Source organism: Haliaeetus albicilla, chromosome 15 (genome assembly GCF_947461875.1).
Source record: "Haliaeetus albicilla chromosome 15, bHalAlb1.1, whole genome shotgun sequence".
Lineage (NCBI taxonomy): Eukaryota > Metazoa > Chordata > Aves > Accipitriformes > Accipitridae > Haliaeetus > Haliaeetus albicilla.
The window spans coordinates 6,282,075-6,300,510 of record NC_091497.1 but is presented as its reverse complement, the minus strand read 5'-3'; the positions used below and the strand labels follow the sequence as shown (position 1 = coordinate 6,300,510).

At 38.2% G+C, this 18,436-nt stretch overlaps 1 protein-coding gene across 4 annotated transcripts in view; it reads left to right on the top strand.

Annotated features, from left to right (window-relative positions):
- Nucleotides 1-18,436, top strand: part of PCCA (propionyl-CoA carboxylase subunit alpha) — a 300,001-nt gene that overhangs the window by 87,858 nt on the left and 193,707 nt on the right. For all 4 annotated transcript variants that reach the window (XM_069802387.1, XM_069802389.1, XM_069802388.1 and 1 more), the window contains exons 8-9: nt 4,968-5,004; nt 10,921-10,999. In XM_069802387.1, the coding sequence (XP_069658488.1) occupies nt 4,968-5,004; nt 10,921-10,999 (116 nt within the window). The remainder of the gene's footprint in view (nt 1-4,967; nt 5,005-10,920; nt 11,000-18,436) is intronic.

The window sequence follows — 18,436 nt, the reverse complement described above, 5'->3', positions numbered from 1 at the left end:
CCTTTAATTGCACTGTTTTTTGACAATCATCTGAAGTGCTGACACAAAATGAAAGAACATAAGTGGTCCGGTTGGCAATTGGCTATATGCAGTGATAGTCTTAACACTGAATGAACTGGAATGTAGGATTGAGTTGACAACTCCAATCCTCAGCTATTGAAAGGAACTATGCAGTAGTTACTTAATCCTGAAGTGTCCATATCATATCAATTTCACATTCCTCAGCCTTGCACTAGTTCTGATTATCTGAAGAGTGTTGATGAAAAAGAACACAAGATTAAAAAAAACACTGCAGTGTACTCACTGAGTAAGACAAAGGAGATTCCACAGAAATTGCCAGTGTTGTAGTTTCCATCGGAAAGGAAAGGGGAGATAAAAATGTTAGGTTAACCAGTGCTTTGGTTACCAGTTCTAGGAAATAAAACTTCTGATAATTGATATTCTCATCCTCTCTATGGATCTAAATATGTTCCTGTGTTTGTCCTCCGATCTCCTTCCTGTGATAATGTGTCTTTTGCTAGGATGAATACCCGAGTAATTACGTCATACAGGATGCCTGATCTTTGGTTAGAGCTTGATGTACTATTTTGCCAATTCAGACTCAGATAGGAAGGGCAAAGCTTTGTGATACCAGATACAATCAGAAGAGCAACACACAAGGAATTGCAGACTGTATATGATTTCTGCCATTCTGTAGGAGACTTGTTTTGGTCACAAACTTATAAAGCTTTCAAAAATCTTTGAGGGCTCTTTTTTCTTGAGAAACAAAATTTTTAAAGGTCCTAGGAAGGAGTTAAGTGTACTTGAGGTGATTAGAGGTGGCTTCATCTTTCTGGTGGAGTCTAATAAAGCTGGAAGAAAACAGCATTCATGCCTCTGACAATACCAGAAGTTAAGAAAGATCAGTTGCACGTATTCTTTGTGGATGAATAGTTAAAGCAAACATAGGGTAACAACTTCTAGCACTTTGTTATTCAACTCGGGACTGCACTGAAAATCTTTGTTACTTGAAGAATTGTCTTTATCCAGCACTTGTTAAATAGTGCTGCAGATACATAAGTCCTTCATGAATAAAGGGTGTTTTCCTCCTCTTATCTATGTTGCTTAGCTCTTACACATAGCAGACGCTGGAGTTGCTAAGCTTTTGTAATAGCATCTTGGAGAAGTTGCATGCAGAACAATTCCCAGTGAGTAGAAATTAAATTAGAAATTTAAGAGAAGGAAGGCCTTCAACGGCATATTTAAGAACCTGGAAGGATTGAAGAGGAGGATGCTTGGTATAACACACACAACTAACTATTCTTATATAGGCAAACACTGTAGCAAATACGAAACTGAGAATGGAAAGATGTGGAGTGAGAGTAGACAAAGGGTAATTTTATTCTCATCCCTGATTCAGTTTCTCAGTTGGCTGAGGCAAGGATTATCCAGTCTACACACATAAGGAACCCGAGTCTGGTGCTGTCAACTAGAGAGCCAACAAAAGCATTCAAAGGTAGTTAATTACAATTAGTTTCCTAAAACCCGATTGGGAGAGATAGTGGTAAATAGCCTTAATCAGAAGAATTAGTGTTAATTCACATGAGCAATGACTATACTAAAGTTAGAGCTGAGAAGATGTATTGTCTGTAAATGAGTAAAGAGGAATAAGTGACAAGAAGAAAGTGCAGGCTGAGGAATAAGTATAAGGAGACACTGTGGTGAAAAACTGGCAAAGGAATGGCAAGGGAAGAAAGATTTTTTTTTTTTTTTTTTTTTTTTTTTAATATTGTTTCGTCATGTAGAGCCAGTTTGGTTTTATGGCTGGTAGAACACAGCTGGATGTAGACCCAGAAGATTAATGTCTCTGGGTGTCTACTTAATTTCGCTGATGTCATTAGACACGTTGAAGGTTTTCAGCAAGACTATGAATTTACTGTATTTGAGTTTCAGGTATCTGTTTTGGCTGTATTCTTGCATTGGGGTATTGACATTGGTATTAAATGATCACTGTATTGCTGGAGAGGTTGTTGGAGACTAGATATGAACTGGAGGTTCTCTAAGCCCAACACCCTCAGCCATGAAAACTATTATGTAGCTCTTCATAATTAATACAGTGTTTTACAGCTCTAGGAGTCTCTTAAACAGCTTTATCCTGGCATTCCTCTACATCAGAATAGTTTTGCTTTTTTGTCTCCACCTGCTGGTACCTGGCAGAGAGGCAAGTACATGAAATTAGGAGGTCAGAAATTCTTATGCTAAATGAGTATTTTATGTCTTTTTAACTTAATGAAATCAGCCATTTGTAAAAACACTGTGACATCATTTTATAACTCTTAGGATTTTTATAAACTTGTACCATTACTTGAACATTTTTATTTGTACAATAAAAGGTGGTGCTAAAATTATATATTTCTTTACAATCTTCAGTTTATTTTGGGAAAATGGTAGTGTAGCTAATGTGTTTTTGGAGGAAACAGCAGTAAATCATTGAGGACTTTTGCTTTTAAAAAATAATTCAAAATGCTTTTAATACCAGTGTGGTTTTGTGTATTTTGCACATATGGACTTGTGTGTTATGCAGTGTCATAGCATTCATTTTTTTGCCCCATTATGGCGAGTATCATCAGTTCTTTGCACCAAAAATCTGAAATAATTGTCCTAACTTATGAGTACTCAAACTGCTGCTGTATTTACGTAATCTGCAAGTGAAATACATGATACTAAAACATACTTTCTTAGGGAAAAAAGATCAAAAGAATTACCAGAGATTTCAATATGTCAGTTGTTTATTAATTTTTGTTTATTAGTTTTTCTCTTTAAAGCACAGCATTTTTTTTTTTTTTTTTTTAATTTCAGAAATGCTCTTTGAAGGCTAAAGAATTTGGATATGCATAGTTTTTTTTTTTTAATCTTAAGAGTTTGGGTTCTAATATATTAGAACTGTAAAAGAAACAGATGTTGAAACAGTGTAAATTAATAACTGCTAGGCAGATGACTTCAGTCTGTTCAAGCCAGAACTGAGACAATTAGTGCTGCTGGTCCGATGCCGTTTATTACTTAAAGTTGTTGTATGCATGTATAAAAATACAGTGGCAGTGAAAAGTTTCCCTATAATGATTTGCAGCTTGTCTTTCCGTGGACTGCAACGTATCAGTTAGCCACTTGTTTGCAGGTAACTAAGTGAAAAAAAATTACCCTGTTTGCTTCCCCCCTCTTAATTCTATTTTGCAAATATCTGAGTGAATTTGCAAGAGAAAAGAAATGTAAAAGTTTCCTTCTCGACTATAATCGTGGCTCTTCGTCAGTCATCACTCTTCCTGCATTTTGTTCAAGAGGCTCTAATTGTCTGCATTTGGCAGGTTTAACACTTCCTGACAGAGAGGCTATTAAGGGGAAGTATTCTCGCATAACTGTCACAGGCAGGAACAAAGAACCTTCAAACTCAATGTGTGGAAACCACTAACATTCTTAAATGACCCTTTTCATGCATTTTATCCCTTTAAGCTAAAATTTGGAGGGTGCAGGGTCATAGAAAGCAGCAAGGTGTAATAAAACAGTAAACCCTGATTTTTGGGGGGGGGGAGTTTTTTTTTGCTAGATTTATCTCTTGACTTAAAAACAATTGTTATTTGGAAAAATCTCATTAACAGATGTGACTGGAGTAAAAAGACTTAAAACTGATGTTGCTTTCAGGACTGCTTTGAACTTAACAAGCACCGATTTGTGGAGCAGACTAGCTAATGAAAGGAAATTAAATTTTCTGACAACTTCCCCTGCCAGCCCCCTTATTCTTCATGGGGCTGTTACTAGGTACTGAAGACTTTTAAAGAGGATTTTGTTTTATTATCGGACATAAATGAACCAGGTATGAACATTTCTTATGTATTTTTTTAAAGTTCTGACCTGGGTGCTTTTAAAACGGATTGCCTTGAAAGCTTTAAAAATATCAGGTTTCATTTTAATGTTCATAAGTCAGCCCCCATAGTTTCAGACACACTTAGCAGCTGGTGGTTTCCAGACATTACTGCCTTCCATACAAATTTTTTAATGCATGTCATGGAATAGTATAAATATTAGCAAATTTGGATGGAATTTTCAAACTTAACCCATGCCACTGTAATTTAACCCTTTTTCTTTCTAGTATTGTATAATGGAAATACATTGTTATCAGTAGAAGAAGCCAGAATTAACTACTGCAGGAGAAGAGATTTGGTTATTAAATGTAAGCAATTCAAGTACTCCCCCCCACCCTGGGTTTCCTAGTACTTTTTTCTGTACCAGGCTATAGTAGTATGAGTCAGCTGAAGCAATAGGTGGCATCAACAAAAGGATTTTTCTAATTGTCATACACTAGTAGTGTGCAGACTCTTAAGTGGAAACAATTATGTGAATCTTCTCATTTCAGATACAGTTTAAAATGATGCATTTAATGTTTATTCTGTCTTTAGAATGAAGAACTTACGAAAGTGAAATGCTTGTGTTCTTTCTTCAGTAGACACAAAAAATTTGTCTTTAAAGAAGTTCTGCAAGATTTTTTCTGAACCTGAATCACTCCCAAACAATAGAGAATCAACTCCCCCTACTGACAACAACCAGGAAAACACAAGAAATACCTGTGAGGACAGAAACAAGCTGGCAGTGGACAAACTTTAACGATCTGATTTATGGTCCATTATTGATTGTAAACTTCTAAATTCTAGCATTAAATTCCTACAACTGCAGAAAATAATTTTGCGATCCTGGTTGTGTTTCCTGTCAGCTGATTCCTCGTTGCTTTGAGTTTCTCAGTATACTAATGATGAGGTAGAATTTACATTCCACTTATGGTATTAATTTTACATTCCTCTGGCTGAAAAGGGTCAGAAGGTTGTAAAATCAAACATTAAATGAATCAGAGGAGACAGTAGTGCAATATATGACTGCCCTCAGGACATAGTGCAATGGCTGATGGGATTAACGTTGGGTCTCATTTCCTGCTTTTACAGGATGCAGATGAAGCTGTCAGAATTGCAAGGGAAATTGGTAAGTTCTTAAATTAGCTATGGTGGGATTTGTGTGCCTCTCAGCAGACATGGTTGACTAAATTGAATGTGTAATAAGTAATCCCTATAGAACAAATAATGTTTTAATAGTTTTTAAGTTCCCTGTTGCCTATAGGGGCTGGAAGAATCTAGGCGTTAATGCCCTGTCTCTTAAATCATCACATTTTTAGCTTTACAAACTGGACTTTACAGAACAAGTGCAGCCGTGATTTGTGGAATGCATGTAATATACAGTAATGAGTAGCTTGCTAAAGGAATTATTTCAAAGTATATCTGCAATTGGACACGATAGTCAGAAGTTAGGCATGGTACACTTCTCTTTATATGGAGGCTGACACCAGTGATGTTATGATCTTCATCCTTCTTCACTCTGTGGACTACAGTTAGCTTGAATATCATGCAGAGCGCCAGCCTTTCTTCTGTGCTTTCTGGAATAAAGTCACTGTTCAGCTTCTGGATGTCTTACGGAATGGTGAAAAGAGCAACTAGCAAACTGTCTGGGACTCATTTTGATGAAGGTTAAGTGTAATATGTGCTTAATGAGTTTTGGCTTTTATTTACTAAAGCTTAATATTAGGGAAAATATTAAACCATATGCTTGAAATTACACATGTTCTTAAATGCTTCCTAGAAGAAGAATCTAATGCAGTAAGAGATTTTTCTTGTTTTTTTTTTTTATTTTCATTTTAAGACACAGTAGCCATGAGAAGCTATTTAGGTACATCACAGGTACATAATTCAAAGGATGTATCTGCATTTGAAGCTTCTCTTACTGATCTAGCTACAAATACATCTCACCTGTGTCAAAAGCTATGGCTGTGCCTTATGTGCCAAATAGAAATTGGGACTTGCACTGCTGCAGATGACTTTTCATCTGTGTAACACCATTCCCCTTTGAGTTTAAGTTGGTTTTTTTTTACCCTGCACTGGGTAACTGCCCTGAACCCTCTTGGCATAGGCCTGGCTGGCTTTTAGGCTGACATAACTGAAGTCAGCTTTTCTGTGGGTCAGTCTTTATGTCCCTGTTGGGAAATCAAGTGATTACTGATCACTGTCATGGGAGCAGAAACAAAAGGAAGAGGTTATCGACCAAATCGGAACATTCGGACGAAAGCTGTAAATAAAATTGATTTTAGTCCTTAAAAAAGACATAGTATTATTACTTTATTTCAGTTCAGTTTCATTTCAATAGTCTTTCTTGCTCTTGTTTTTTAAAGATTTCCTGCAAGTATTTTTAAAGCAGTTTTGATTAATGTAAGTCAGAAGGCATTCAGTGGCTTCCTAGATAACCTTTAAAATGTATTCGTGCTTAATTTTCTTTTGAGTTCTTCTGGTGTTCTGTTGACTGGTTCCTGTCTTTGATATCAGTAGCACTTTGGAGGTCATTATATCAAGGCAGTCTTAAATCTGTAGATATTAAAGTCAATTACAGACAGCTGGGTGGTGCTTTATCTAGATGGCAAATTCTTAAACCATTTTGATACAAAAAAGTTTTGTACTATGATGGCATGCAGTGTAAGAAAAATGTCCTTTCTAGTTTTTTCCCCACCCATGTTTTGACCAGTTGATCAGTTTGGTTAAGCTTCTGTCTAATCATGACCACTGATCAGAATAAAACCCAATGATTTTTAATGTCAAAGGATCTAAAATAGGATGAAATTGAAGTCTCTTATGTATTTAATGCATTTGTCTTCATGTATAATGCACTTGATATGTAACTGAATACTTTCAGATTATTTTTAATTTCACTTACCCAGAGTGTCAGTCTTCCAAGAATGTTTAAGTAATTATTAAAAAAAAAATAAATTAATTGTGGGTCAGCACTTAAAACTCTCAAACATTGTGTAATGTTCTCATGCTGCCTGCATTTTTTTCCTGCTTCTCCCTGCTATGTTCTGTCCAAAGATCCAGTAGTAGTGGAGCATGGCACTTAAGGGTTGAGACGCTGCCTTTACCTGTTTCAGTGACTATTATTTCGGGATACAAATTTTGTCGGCATGGGAGTAAAACCTACCTTTTTCCCCTCATTTGAGATGTGCTCTCCCAAGTTGTCAAGAGAGAATGTGACAGATATATTAGGCTAAATCAGGATTTGGAAGAAGTTCAGGCACAAATTGATGTATAGGCTCCTTTCTATAGTCTGCCTTCTCTATTTGTCTCTGTGGGCTGCTGTTCTCTTGTGATCCCTTCTGTAGTGCTTAATCACATTGGCTCTTTTCCCATGCTACTTTTAAGTCTGTTTGTAAGTTGTACATTAAGAACTGCTGGCTTCTTGATTTCTGAAGCATCGATGTAACTCCAGAAAGTTTTACTCTTCAGTTTGAAAGGATTGAACAACTATGAAGTGCAAGCAGTTAACTAAATGAAATTCTGTACCAAACTGAAGAGGTGAAAACCATGTTTTTGTCATGTTTCATTTGACATGGGTTTAGTTGGTACTAGCTTTCCAATAATGGATATTGAAAAGGATCTGGTATTGCCACATGCAATGTTGCTCAAACTGATACTGCACAATGCAGTCTGTGGTCTACTACCTGCAACTTTATAAAACTGGTTAAATGACACCTAAAACTATTGTGGCAAAGGGCGGGAACTAACAGCTGTGGGACACCAGAAGTTTTACTCCTTTTACCATTCAGATTCTCAGAATGGTAAGGGCCCTGGAAACAAAGCAGTCCTAACTTAATAGTACCTATTTAACAGCAAAAGTATACCTGATGATCTTCAGATTTGACAGCTTTTTACCTTCTTGCCTTCTAAGATATTTTTAGACCCATCCTTCAGATGTGTCACAAGAATGTAAAACTATAGAACAAGAGTAGTTTTTGTTCTTACAAGCGGTTTTAATTTCATGTAAATTGGCATCTAATTTGAGGGAAGGGTTGAAAACCTAACACCTACTCAAAAATGTGCCTGCTTTGTGAGACTATTCATTGCTGTTGTCATGAGTCCTTATAAATGCTGTTAGAAATTGTTTGCATACCTCTCCCTTCCCACAACTAATCCAAGCAATCCATGTGAGCGTACTTCAGCAATCTTGATTGCTGCTGAATAGTGCAAAACTGGTTAGGAGAATGACGAGTGATGCATCCTGATCCCAGCATCCTGTACCCAATATGTACACAAAACTTAGATTCTACAAAGTCTTCCTTGTCTTAGCTCACACCAGTCTTTGATATTGGCCGAAGAACTGCTGTTTAGCTTAGTTCAGTGCCCCAGAGAGCGAGGAGTGTGTCAAGGCATATTTGAGCAAAAGTTCAAATGCCGTTATTTTCAGGGGACTGCCTAATCGTCATCCTAGCTTGCAGAGGTCTGTTGCAAAGAATTTTTCTTCTCAACCTAAAAAGTTGTATGTATCTTTTCAAAACAGGCCTTACTTTTTTTATTTTTAACTATATTGCGGCTCTCTGGAATCTTTAACTGCCTTGTATACAAGGGTGGTCGACGTGTAATCAGTATACGTAAAAGGCGGGGGAAGCAAAGTGGTCCTACACTTGGTGAGTGATACCAGTAACCCATGCATCCTGTCTGATAATTTAACCATTTGAATTGTGATATATGAACTGTAATATTCTGTAGCATGGAAAGACTCACCAAGGCTCACTGCCAACATGCCTATTTTGCTGTTGAAACGAAAGAACAGTAAATTAGGACTACACTGCTTACAGAATTAAAATCAGCAAGCCATTCAAGAGACTGTTAGACTGAAATTGTTAGCATAATTGATGATGATTTTTTCAAGTACATGTAACACTGAATAAGATAGATTAGGTGATGGAAATTGCTATAGTGAGTTTGCCTTAATAAGGCATAAAACAATGCTTATTTCAGAACTTCAGACTTGCAGCCTCTTGAGTTGGAGAGAGTCTCCGGCTGGTGATAGTGTTGCCAGAGGTGTAAGTTCGCTAGTGTTACCCAGTTAAATCTCGCTTCTTGCATGAAAATCATATGAGATGTGCTTTTTCCTTTATTTCAAGATAGCCAGTGACTTGTCTAGGAGCCTGGCAGTTGCCAGGGATCTGGAAAAGCAGCTACAGTGTAGATAAATTGTACTTGTTTAGATATTGCATATGCTGCATTTCATGAAAATAAGTTGAACTTCACTGTTTGCTGAATGCAATCTAGAGCTATTTTGCGCATGCCCTTTCACCTCTGGAATTGTAGAGGCCTTGAAAATACTTGGTATAGTTCTGCATCGAACTCATTGTTACTCTGTGACCTACCCCATACCCCTCTGTGGGCAGCATCAGATATTTCATAGGAAGACATAAGAGACACTCGAGCAAGCTTATTTGTATGGCTCTGTTTAGTCTTGCCCTTATACCTAGTAATTAGAGATTACTTTACACTCTAAAGCATGACAATTTATAGCCTTTTGGTCATCCCTACCTACAGGAACTTGATTTGTGCTCTACATATGCTTATCTATTACCTCTCTACAGCTTTCAGCCACATGAATACTCTGTAGCATGGGGTTTCACTGTCTAATAACATGTTATGTTGGAAACTATTTTATTGATTTTTGCTGTTTCTTTGTTAATTTAGTGTTCTCTTGTACTGTTACTGCTTTCCTGCCTTCCAATCAACACTACTCTGTTTCTTATGCTTGCATCATGCCTCTCTCCCCCCCCCCAATCTTGGTGGTTTTAATTATCTTCTCCTGAACCTTCTTTCAATTAAATGACTTTGGGGAGGAGGTGGGCGTACTGTATTGCTGTCACTTGACAGAGCAAGAGTAGACCAACATTCCAGAAAGAAACTGTAAACATTAGTTACACATATGATAGCAAACTTGACCATTTCTACTGCGAACCGTATTCAAATGTCCGTTTCTGTCCCCAGATCAAAGCCTTTTATAGAATGTATCTTCAATTTGCAAGGACTGATGAACTCTTCTTGCCAGACAATATCGGCTGGTCTGCTATTTGGCTTAATGTTATGATTTTCATTAAACATACTGGAGACCAAAGACTTGAAGAATCTTCTGCTATCCTGGAAATGTCAAAAACTTTCTAATCAGCTCCTTAATTTTCAAATTTCTGTACATTCATGTGGGAGAAAGGTGGAGTTCACTGATATGAATAAGAAATTGTTTTAGGAAGTTGCTTTGAAAGAAAATATTGTACTACAAGATAAACAATCATTACTAAATCTGCTTTTAAACTGCATACTTTGTTACTGTACTTTTCTAGCTTTCAGAAAACTAAGGTCCTGACTCGTACCCATGTTAAGGCATCTTGTTCTGAGAGTAACATATTACCAGTTATGCACAATGCTGTCAGACTTATACTGCTCACTTTTTCTTACTACTTGTCAGTTCGGGGAAAATCCTTTTTTATTGTGGGGGGAGAGTGTAATAATCTGATTTCTGTGATACTATGACATAACATCTAAGCAGCACAGCCCTTGAGGTGCTCTGTTATTTAAAGTGTATTGCACCAGAAGTGCTGGTAAGATACAGCTTTGCTTACTGAATCTCCTGACTAATAGTTCATGAAGATCTGCTGCTTATTTTTGCCAGTAATTTTTTGAAAAAAATTATTACAGCTATAGCTTATTTCAGCAGTAACAAAGGAAGAAAATTTTGTTCCTAAAGAAATGTGAGTTTAAAAAGGTCAAATGTCTTTATTCATAAATCACTTTGTTACTTGGGAATAATTCATTCCGTGTTTTTTTGGTATAAATGAAATGGAGAAGACAACCTTTCTTGGCTTCACAAATCACTGCACTGACAGCTAGGTCTTGAAAAGAAAAATCTCTCCTCTCCCTCCAAACAAAGTGTTTTAATAAACGAAGTTATTGTCTACTGGCATTATTGGACATGTGGTCAGTTGTCATGTTCCTCTGACCAACTGAACAAAGTTTGAACTTCTGTCTAATTGTTCCCCGCTGTTAGGCTACCCTGTCATGATCAAGGCCTCAGCAGGTGGTGGTGGGAAAGGCATGAGAATCGCTTGGGATGATGAAGAGACCAGGTGAGATGCTGTCCGAAAGCTTGCCTTGATGAATGCTGCAGTTACTGAAGTCCTATTAAGCCACTGTGAGCTGACAGTTGAGCATATATGAAATGTTAGACAGAGAAATTGGATATTATTTGGTTTCTTCCCTTTCGTACAGTGAGTGGTATACTTTGGGAGTTTGCATGTGTCTATTTAAAATTAATGTTTGCATAAACCTTACAAAACATAGTCCATTAATTTGAGTAAAAAACCATTACTTAAAACTGCCTTTAGTCCAATGATAGGCTGTAAATTTAGACTGTAAGTAACATTTTGCTGTATGCCTTTCAGAATGCTGATGTATTGTCTGTGTGTTAGGTAGAATATTTATTGGCCCTGATTCTCAAACGTTAATGCATGCCATTAGTTCTGTTAAAGTTAATGAGACTGATTATTTGATTATTCGTGTGTGGAAACACATACAGTGTTTCCAGAATGTGCTCTAACAAATTGCATACTTCTGCGTTTAAAACATTTGTCTCAGCAAACTATTGTGCCTTTGCTTGTTTGAAACAATGTTTGTTTAAACACGCAGACATTTTCATGTCTCTTAATGGTTGTCTGAATCCTGAACACTTCACGATGCAATGTTACTGTCTCAAAGTTTTACAGTCCATTCTCTACTGATATTATGGCAGTGAGGAGCCTGGTTTCTACCACATGTGCCACTGATGTTACAGAAAAATGTGTTCTGGGATTTTTTCAAAGGCTTGTAACAAAAAGCCTATTTGATCCAAAATTAGATAACCTTCTAAATGTTTTCCTTTCCACATAGAGAGAGCAGCACACATGCTAGAATCAACTCAAAGTACAACTCAGATTTTCATTAGTTCAGTTTAGTCACCTGCATGATTTCCCTGTCATATTTTTCTGTTTCTCCAAACCTAGTAACGGGGAAAAAAGGTCAATGAATGGCTGGCAGTTAAATTTTAGATTTAAAGAAAACATGGGGTTGGGTTTTTTTGGTGCACCTTGCTACCTCTAGCCCATTTATATTCAAATCTAAATAGGAAAATAAGGTTTTGTGCATTAGAATGAAAATCTAGAATAACCTGCGTGCTTATAAGGATGCTTTGTTCTCACTGCTTTAGAATCCAAAATTACTGCCTTGATCTTGTTCAGGCAGCAATTGCATCTGTTGGACTTGAAAGGAAGGCATTCATTTCTTGTTTTGCTCAGAAAGGAGCAAAGGAACTCGATTAAAGTAACTGTTTAAAAATTGAAAACTGGATCTAAAGTCATGATTGCTCATTTGTTTTGGAGAAAAGTTGTGGTTACTGTTTAGAAAGTCACCTGAGAGAGCTGATTGGTATCAACGGAAACTAGCTAGGGATGTTCTTTTTTGTACATTTGCATAAAAAATTAATTTAGTGATATTACTTTGACCCACTGATATTTAATTATACTAGTTTGAGATGCTTGCCTTGTTTGTGGAAGACCTTTGAAGTACCATTCAGCTCCTTATTATTTGCCAGTGGTGTCCTTATAATAATCCTTTTGGTTAGTTATGCAAGCCTTGTCTTTACAGTGTAATTTTATAAAGTAGTATCTAAAAGGTGCTAAGAGAAAGAACACCTAGACTGAGTCACAGATCAACAGTAGTTACTGATCCTATATTGAGGAGAAATGCTTATTTTAACATTTATGGGTAAGCAGGAATGAAGGCAAAATTAACTTGGCAAAATCCTTGTTGCAGGAAGTTAAAGTGAGATTAAGAGAACTGAAGATAGAAACATTTACTTTTCATTTACATATGAAGTAGAGCATTTGGGTTTCTATGTAGTCTGTCTTGAAGAAATACCTATGAAGTTGTAAAAGATTTGTTGTATGTGTCCATTAATTGTGTTACGGAACTAAGATTGTTCCTTTTTGTGTCTGAAGAACATCTGGCTAAGTGTTTTGAACGTGATTCGACTTGTTACTGACAAAACAATGTATCTGATCATTTTAATAATACATAAAAAGTTGTTGACCTCATGTATTGTCTTGCTGCATCAAATCCATGTAATCCTAAAAATAAACTAATTTTCAGCTATTGGCAGAATCTGAAAAGCCAGTATCTGAATGGCCTCTTGTATTTCAGGGTTCATAGATGCAACATGAGCATGAAGAATTATTGATAACATTTTGATTTGTAAATTTGTTTTGGCTTTGTCATATGGGATTAATTCCAAATGCTATTTGATAAAAAAGCCCTTGTATAAACTAATTTTATTTGAAACATACTTTTGGATTTTCAGGATAGTTGAAAATTTCTCATCTCAACTGGCTATGCATAATATTAAAAGAAGGCTTAAATATATTGTGTGGTGTGACATGGAAATAGCCACTGGAAATGGTAAAGACCTATCTGAACGACTTAATTGTTACTGTTACAGAATTATTTGCTGTGGTAACTTACTGGTGCTTCATCTTTCACATCTTGTAAATATCCCCAATGATTAAAATTTTGTTAGATTCTCTAAATATTATGATATAATTCCAGCTATAGCTAAGATTTCTGTAACTTTCAGCTAGTATTTCTTACTAGAAATACTAGAATAGTTTTACCACTGTTAGAATTATTATTTTTTTTTTTTTCTTCTTGAAATAGCACTTCATGTGCATGTGACTGTGGAAGGCTGCCATGTTGCCCCCTGTGTCTTTATCTGGGTAGGGCTGCTGTTATATTTCTTCAGATATGAATCCTCCTAACTCTCACTTCTATTGTTTTTTCCAAATTTTGGTCAAGTTCTAGTGTGGAGTTTTGTGTACAGTTCAAGCCACTAACCCACATATGAAATTAAAATAACTCTCTCTTCACTCTAATGTAATCCCTAGTCAGTTGTCTTGGTTTGAACAAGTAGAATTTAGGATGCCCTTTCTACGCATAATAGATACCCACTTGAAATTATATTGAAAATGAAGTGCAAATTTCTGGAGAGCGGTTTATGTTGAATTCAGATTTGTAGGTTCTACACAGCCTGAGAAAGTTCTGCTGCTGTATGTATCTGAAAGTACTTCTGTCTTAGTGTAGTTGATCCATCCCAGCTCTGGTCTTGTATAGGAAGAGCCTCTGTGCTTGCATCCCGGAGAGCCTGATCCAAAAGTGCTTTCCAAATGTAGTTCATTATGAAGTTCAACAAAACATGACTAGGGTAGGTGTCTGAATATCTAGAAATTTTCTGTATCATTCCTTCTTTGATTGTGGAGAAACTGAAGGCTCTCTTGTTTTCAGTACGCTTATAACAATTGTAAATAAGTCTTTAGGCTTCATGGCTTCAAACGGTTTGCTGGCAGCTCTGAAAAGGAATTCACTTGAGGACCCTATTCTCTCCAAAGACTTAACTTTTCTGGCAGAGATTGTGATGGATCTTTGAACACACAGATACTTACTGGTGTGTGGGTTCAGTATCCTACAGGAGCTACTGGCCCTTGTTTTTAAACTCTGTGGATTTGCAGATAGAAATTAGTTCCTCTAGTTAGTAGTTTCAGCTGCAAACATAACCTCTAAGTTGGAAATTTGTACTGAATTATATTCTAACAACTCCCTTTTGAGAAATTTGGAACTTTGTGCTAATCCCCCCCATCCCCCAACTTCTGTAACTTTTCCTAGATATTGAAATCTTGCAAGCTTACTGAGTGTCTGTTTTGAAAGCTTTCAACAAAGCAGCTTCCAGCAACAGATACTTAGAGATGAAAGATTTTTCCTTTTAACTTATAACGACAGGAAAACATTAATTGTCCTGTTACTGAAATTCTTTCTGGGTGCTAATGCCAATTTTATGAACGTAAGCTAAACATCTGCTCTCAAATTCCAAGAACCCCGTATAATTTCTCTTCTGCGGTCCTGTTGGTACCCTGCTGTGTTTACTTCTGCTGTTCCACAGTTGTTGCTCTTCATTGGGATGGTACAACAGGGTATGCGGGACAACTACTAGCAAATTTGTTTTTGTAGTCTGCAATAATTTTCTGCAGTTTCCCACCTTCCTTCAGAAACATCTGTTGAAGTTTTTTTCCTCATGTTGTAATCTTCCAATGGCTCTGAAGGAATGAGCACTGGAACTGGAAGAAGTTGAAACGGAATAATATGTAACAAACCCCCCTACCTCCTGAGGCAAAGGAAATGCGAAGTGTGCAGTGTGAGAGGACAGTGCTTTAAAAAACTGAACAGGATTCCTTAATACAAGCCTGTACATTGAGTTTTATTACCTTCCCAAAGCAGTGCATTTGACCTGTCAGACTGCTCTGCAAAAATAGGAGTGTATGGGTTTGGTATCTTTGGTCTGTCCTGCACAAGTATGTGCTGTAGAAGTGTTCAGGTAAGGGGAAGGAATCAACTGGATGTGTGAAGAACAGTGTTTCCTAAAACCTGCTTTTTTTAAACACAGATTTCCATGCTAGGTACAGGTGTAAACATATGTAATGTGCTGTGACTAGATAATTTTATTTTTTTTAAATTTGGAGTCAAGCTGAAGCAATGGATATTAGCTTTGAGTGTAAAATCAAGCAACATTTGAGTATTTATTGGTTATTTAACTTACTAGTCATGGTTTTAGAGGGATTCTACTGTACTAATGGTTATCAAACATCTGTTTTTAACTAGATGGCCTTTCCAATTCTAGCCTTGACAAGAAAAGACTATTTTCGTTTACTATTTCCTGATATTGGAAACTGAAATATTTCATAATGACTGCAGTCTTTTGTTAGTGTCTGGCTGCCTCCAAAGTAAGTGGTTGTTTTAATTAAAGCAGCAATGCTGATCTCGGAGCTGGAGGCAGAAAGTTTGCATGGGCTATCTCACTTCAGACAGCCGCAAGAAAGATTGTGGCGAGATCAATAAACGCTTTTGTACAACTTCAGTGTGAATAAAAGTACTGGGGGGGGACAGGGACATGGGGACCTTTAAAGACATCCTGTTCTTCTCTCCTTATAGAATTGTGCATGCTTGAAGGGACCTAGGGACATCATCTCATCCAGCTTCATCCTTGGAATAGGATCAGCACTCAATTTGAAGCTGGTTACTTTGAGCTTGGCCCAGTTGGGTCTTGCGTTGAGATTCTACAGCCTCTCCAAACAGCCTCCCACATTTCTCAGTTCTTTCCAGTAATTTTCTTTTCCTTACATCCAGTTGGAAATTCCCCACTTCAATTTATGGCCACTCTCATTTTTCTGCTGTGCGCTGCCATAAAGAGCTTGGCTCTGTTGTCTTAGTAAACTCCTCTTTAAGTGCTGGAAGGCTGCTATCAGATGTCCACTAAAGCCTTGTTGTCTTTCAGGTTCAACAAGCCTACCTGACTGTGTCAGTCCTGGTGCTCTCTGACCATCTTACTTGAGCTTATCAGCGTCTTTGAATACTAGGAGTGTCCAAAACTGGATGCAGTATTTCAAATGTGGTCTAACAGCTGCTGAGGTAAAGGGGAGTGATTGCTGCTGTTGGTCTACTAGTGGTGCTGCAGTTGATACAACCCACTATTCAATTAGCCTTCATTACTGTCAGGGTGTGTTGCTCACTGGCATCACAGCCTGTTATCCACCAGGACCTCCAAGTCCTCTTAAGCAGCCAGTCAGTTCCACAGCCTGTACTGATGCTGGGGGGTTAGGCTGTGCTAGGTACAGGACTCTGCATTCGTTCCTCTGGAAACTTGTAAGATGCTTGTGAGCCTATTCCTCCAGACTGTCTAGGTCTCTCTGAAATGCAGCCTTGCCCTTGAGTATATTGATGACCCCGTTTTAGCATGGTCCACAGACTGGTGGTGGTGCCTTCCAGGTCAATGATAAAGAGGTTAAACTGGTTCCAGAGTAATAAATTCCTGGGGAAATTCCCTTGTATTGGATTCAAGGTAGAGGACAAGCTGCTAACTTTGAGCCCAATGATCTAGCCCGTTTTTCACCCATCTAGTTGTGCACCTATGCAGACTGTAACATTCCACCTTGGAAACAATGATGCTGTGGGAGACAGTTAAGGTCTTGCTAAAGTTGAGGGACATGTCTACTGTTCTCTTGAAATTCATAGGTGTAGTCATGGAAGACAAGTAGATTGGTCAAGCATGATACTGTTGGTAAAGTCAGTCTGTTCTCAGTCACTTTCTCATGTGTCTAGAAATAGCTTTCAGGAAACCTTGCTGCATGACTCTTCCCTGGAATTAAAGCAAGGCTGACCAGCTTGTAGTTCTCCTGATTCTTTCATGCTTTTCTCAAAGATGGGTGCAATGTTTGTCTTCCTCCAGTTATCGGGAATCAAAGCCTTTCAAAGATGACAGAGCAGTCTCACGATGACATAAGCTACCTCTCTTAGCATCCCATCTGGTCTTACTGACTTATGTGGGTTGATTTCTCCAGAGATCCTTGATTCCATCCTCTTCTGCTACTGGTAATTCCTCTTCTTCAGCCCATCTAATGTCTGTCTTGAGAAGTTGTCCCCAACATCCATCAGAAACCTCCCAGCTTGCTTGTGGTCTTCTGTATTGTTTTTCCGATAGATGTCAGAGAGGTTAGTTTCCTGTTAAAAAAAAAACCCAAACCAACAGCCACCCCTCACCCTCCAACCCACTAACAAATCAAAAAACCACCACCACCACCCCTCCAACCAGCCCACAGCCCCAAAACAAAAATCACACAAACACTCAAGGTCTTGGAGACTTAGATTGCTTAAAGAAGAATTTGTCCGCTTTGTCAGCTTGAGCAGGTGAGCTGATAACAAATTTGCACTGCAGTATTACCCTTACTGGCCTCTTGATCCAGCTCCTTGACCTTCCAGCTCTTGTCCTCTTACCCTTTCCCAAGAAGAGATCCATTTATTTGACCTGCCCTTTCATAAAAAGGGCAAGCCCGTCCTGTTGTCTGTCTTAAAGCTTGGGTAGCCATTCATTGCAGCACTGCAGTTGTGTGACCTGTCCTACCGTGTCAGTTATTCTAAGGATGCTGCAGTTCTGTGTCTGCATGCAGGCTCCAGCTCCTGCTTGTTTCCTTGGCCTCATGCCTTTGTGTACAGCTGCTTGAGGTGGACCTCTTTTGAGTTTTCCTTTGATGCTTCCAGCCTTTGACTAGTGTGCAGCTCCCACCAGCATAACCCACCCTGGCCCTGAGGAGAGACAGTGGTGTTTCCCTGCCCGCCTTAGGCATGGGTTGTGGTGGCCTTTCAGCCCCCCCTGCTCCAAGCCCAACTTGGGTCAAGGTATCTGATGGTGTGATGGGTACTCTGCGGAGTCACCATGTGTGCCGCATGGTGCCATATGGTCAGCAGTGCTCCGGCTTACCCGCTCCCTGGCTGTGCCTGTCTTCAGGTGGCTGACCTGGAGCGTGAACCATCCTTGCAGCAGGCAGCTACGGGTCCCTTTTCATCATGAACCAGTCTATCAATCTACAAATTGGGGAAGAGCTAGTAGAAGCTAATGGAAGCACCTGAAAGCAGCAAATCTGCATGTAGGAAAA